Source organism: Sebastes fasciatus, chromosome 14, assembly GCF_043250625.1.
Source record: "Sebastes fasciatus isolate fSebFas1 chromosome 14, fSebFas1.pri, whole genome shotgun sequence".
NCBI lineage: Eukaryota > Metazoa > Chordata > Actinopteri > Perciformes > Sebastidae > Sebastes > Sebastes fasciatus.
In genome coordinates, this window is record NC_133808.1 from 18,118,054 (window position 1) to 18,122,121 (window position 4,068).

General features: G+C 39.0%; 1 protein-coding gene across 1 annotated transcript; it reads left to right on the forward strand.

Moving 5' to 3' along the window:
• Positions 1-100: 100 nt before the first annotated feature.
• gcgb (glucagon b) lies at positions 101-2,443 on the forward strand. Its single transcript, XM_074659398.1, has 4 exons — positions 101-591; positions 700-804; positions 1,583-1,738; positions 1,908-2,443. The coding sequence occupies exons 2-4, from the start codon at positions 710-712 to the stop codon at positions 2,026-2,028; spliced, it is 372 nt and encodes a 123-aa protein (XP_074515499.1). The 5' UTR covers positions 101-591; positions 700-709; the 3' UTR covers positions 2,029-2,443.
• The last annotated feature ends 1,625 nt before the right edge of the window (positions 2,444-4,068 follow it).

A 4,068-nucleotide genomic window follows, 5' to 3' on the forward strand; every position in this document is an offset into this window, starting at 1 on the left:
AATGATTTTCACACACATACTTACTGTATGAACATAGATAACAATTCAAAAGAATTAAGTTTTGCATATTGTGTGTCTCAATAAACACCCAACATGTTTTAATTTAGTCATATAAACTTTATAAAAACTTAATGAACAAATTTCATAATTTTAAAGCTCTTTATAATAGCTTAATAATTTTATTTTAAAATACATAGATTTTGTTGTATCTATAAAACAAAAATATTCAGTTTGCATTTCATGATACCGAGGGGCAGTAATTTGAACACGTATGGGTGCCAGTATTTGTCTGTATTTATTTGTCAGGGTGGAGGTCATGTTTGATTGCAACACCTAAAGTAGCAGCTTTTAAACAAAGTCAAATACATTCAGTGGACTGAGACGGAAGCTGACTAATGGGTTGAGAGTAACAGAGGATGTGCTGAGGTTTTCAGTGACGGAGGAGTCACCTGGGAGAATGCTCCTCAGCTCCACTATATAAGACTGAGCAGATCAAGAGGGGAACCATGAAACAGCTTCAGAGAGAAGACGGGCACCAGTCAACCTACTTTTACAATCCTTCTCTCAGACGCTCATCGGAAAGGAGCACAGGTGAGAACTTTTGTACCTTTCCTCCTTTTCAAATCCAGACTGTCTATGCTATGAAATTGTATTTTTATTATGCTGTATTGAAATATCTTTCTCTGCTCATCTTTTTAGAAGTCAAACGATGAAGAGCGCTCACTCTTTGGCTGGAGTCCTGCTCCTCATCATGATCCAAAGCAGCTGGCAGATTCCTGACCAGGACACAGACCGAAACCCCATGTAAGAGCAACTCTCATCTAAAAATCTCCCCTATGATCCTTTATGAGAGGATTAGGAAGGTCTCACCATGACAGTATTTGGTGACACCATCCCGAGCTGCAAAAAAATTCAGCAAATCTTTTGAGTGTTGCAGCAGAATAGCACTTTTTTAAGCTTAAATCTTTTTTTCTTTTTGTTAAATTCATCTTTATTTTTGTGTTTGTTTTTTGGTTGAGAGGGCTCCAGTTGGCCAGACATTTCTAAAGGAAGACAGGCAAAGAATACTTGTGCTGGCAGACTGATTTGCCATTGACAGCTCCATGTGTTGCATTCAAAGTATCAACTGTTGACATTAGATGAAAAGGATCTCCAGTGCAGGGTTTGTTATGTGAGAAGATGTTTTTATGTTTCATGTATTTTAATGCCTTCCTAGTATTATTTGCATGTATTGCCATTTGATACTTATATGTTTTAGTTATAACGTGGTGTCTCCTGTAGTGCTTGCTGATGCAAAATGTGTGGTGTAATTGAATCTCTGGAACATTCAATTTCATAAGCAAGAATCACAGCATCAGCGAGATCCAAATTTACAAATGTATGAGCAGTGATTGGTGGATGAGAATGGTGCAGCAGGATAAACAGTTGAGGTGTGGTGAAGGAACGCCTGTAGGGGACAAAGAGAGAGAAAGGACAGAAATAAAAAGGTCAGAGAAGCAAGGACATGAAAAACGGAAGGGATTTACAGATCGGAAGGGGAGTGTTTGATATGAGACTGTGTAAGCTTTCTTATCATTTCTAGGCTATTGGCTCCAAACTCCATGTTGGCCGAACCCATCGAGCTCCCAAACATGAAGAGACATTCGGAGGGGACGTTTTCCAACGACTACAGTAAATATCTGGAGACGAGAAGAGCACAAGACTTTGTCCAGTGGCTAAAGAACTCAAAAAGGAACGGGTGAGTGTGCCCTTTCTTACTGGATCATTTCAACTCGGTCTCATAGTCTTTAATATATTGAGAAAACCACAAGTCTGGTTTTGATTGCATTAATACTGTATATAGCTGTGTGCCTATTGGATCAGACAACACGATTACATATACAGTTATTGTGACTGTGTCTCTACAGGAGCCTATTTAGACGCCATGCAGACGGCACCTACACCAGCGACGTGAGCTCCTACCTGCAGGACCAGGCGGCCAAGGAGTTTGTGTACTGGCTGAAGACCGGCCGAGGCAGAAGAGAGTAAACTCAGCCAACTGCTCCATAAATAATGCAACAATTCATACTGGCTCTGTGTGATTATATGTTTCACAAACTGTACTAGACTTTTTTTCTTGGTCATGCTATTAAATTCCCCTCATTGAAAAGCTCTGTCGGCCTTCAGTGGTGGAAGGAAACGTTGTCAAAATGCCAAAAGTTACAGTATGTTTGAAGTTTGTCTCAATCATAAATGCTGTATGACTTTTTTTTTTATCAAACATTAACATTTTTTCACATTTTGGCACTTTTCCCATCTTCCTTCTCATAGAATTTGTAAGAATATGTTACAGTCACGTTATTGATCTGAACTGCAACTTCGATAATTACGTCTGTAGATACCTTTTCTTATTATTCAGATAAAAGTCATATTTAGTTTTCAATAAAGAAATGTGTACAATCTATGAGTTCCCTCTTGAAGAAAATTAATCCATTTTGAAATATTGGTTTGACAAGGATCACTCTTGGCAAGGATCTACATCTCAGTGTGCACATGGATATCTACAAACATAAATCTATATCTCAGAGAATACATGGAGATGATGTTTTAGGCACAGGATCCACCTCTGAATGTCCACCAATAATATCATTTTAAAACTTTAATTAATAGTAGTTTCACAGATAACATTTTCTACATAGTTGATTGGTAAAAGAGAATATAAATGCTGTTGTCTTCATCCAGTATAACTGTTAGAAGTTTCGACAGCGTGCACCAGCCGTGCTCTCCTAATCCTTCTGTTTGTGGAGGCAGAACAAAAATCAATGAACACGTCACTCCCCAGGGAGAGATGTGCTGTGGGATTTCTACCAGGTAACCGGATGATGTGTGTCACCTGTCAGCTGTTCACTGGATCTCCCAGTGATTCTCTGACAGCACACCAAGGAGGGCTATGCTAAATGAAAGAACATGAAATCACGTCAATCAGCTCAGACTCGTCGGGAACGGCGACTGGGTCGACACTCTTGAGTTCCTCCTGGCGCCGAGACAAAACAGGAATTCACATGAGCCAGCAGCTTGACATGCTTTGGGATGTGCACACCTCTCTAAGCTGTCAGCCATAGCACATCAAACCATCTGTTGATTGCAGGAACCTCTGCCCACTTCAGTCTATTTGTAGGCCAAATCTCTGAGGGTTGGACATTTATGCCTTGCAGCAATGATCCTGGATGTTTCTATCAAGTCATCCCCCTGAAGGTATTGCGTCAATGCAGTGTGTGATCAAGCATGTGCACCTACCTAATTATCTGACAGTTTGTCTGATATGTGATTTAAACCTAAATAATCTTTGAGTCTTGGGGATACAATGAAAGGTTTTGTGGTTACTTCATACATTAATCTGCCATCAAATGAGCTGGACTCCAGTTACACAGAAAGTTCTGCTTTCACAGAGACTGATCAACTGCATGGGTCTCAAATGGTCTTTTCTATGTTACTGAACTCCAGCTAATTTGATGGTGTATTAAAGCTAGGTGGGTGATGTATTTTAGAAACATTTTTGTTATATTTGAAGCAATCAATAAATCAAATACTCTGACAAAAAAAGAAAAAAAGATCTGGTATTTGTGGCTGTCGCAGGATTGTAATAACCCCGTCCAATCATTTCATTCGGGCCTACATGTCTGCCTACTTACGTGCACTCTACCCGTGCACTCATTGCGTATCACCAGAGTCTTTTGCAAGCTGCTAGGGTCGTCAGTTGGTTGCAATCTGCAACCACACCACTAGATGCCGCCAAATCCTACACATTGTACCTTTAATGTATGAAGTAACTGTGAATATTTATATGCTCTATTTAGTGTTAAGTAATCACATAAACTCATATTGACTTCATCATTTCATAATGGAAGGAATCCATGATATATCCTGCATTAATTTATGTATCAAACAATGAGTCATGCATTATTCATGCATTGTTTATTACTTATTTTGTACCCTTATTATATTATATTGTATTATTATTATTTGTACCCAGCTTTTCATTGTTGCTGTGCTGATTGAGTCTATCTGTGACAATGACAAGACAAAGAG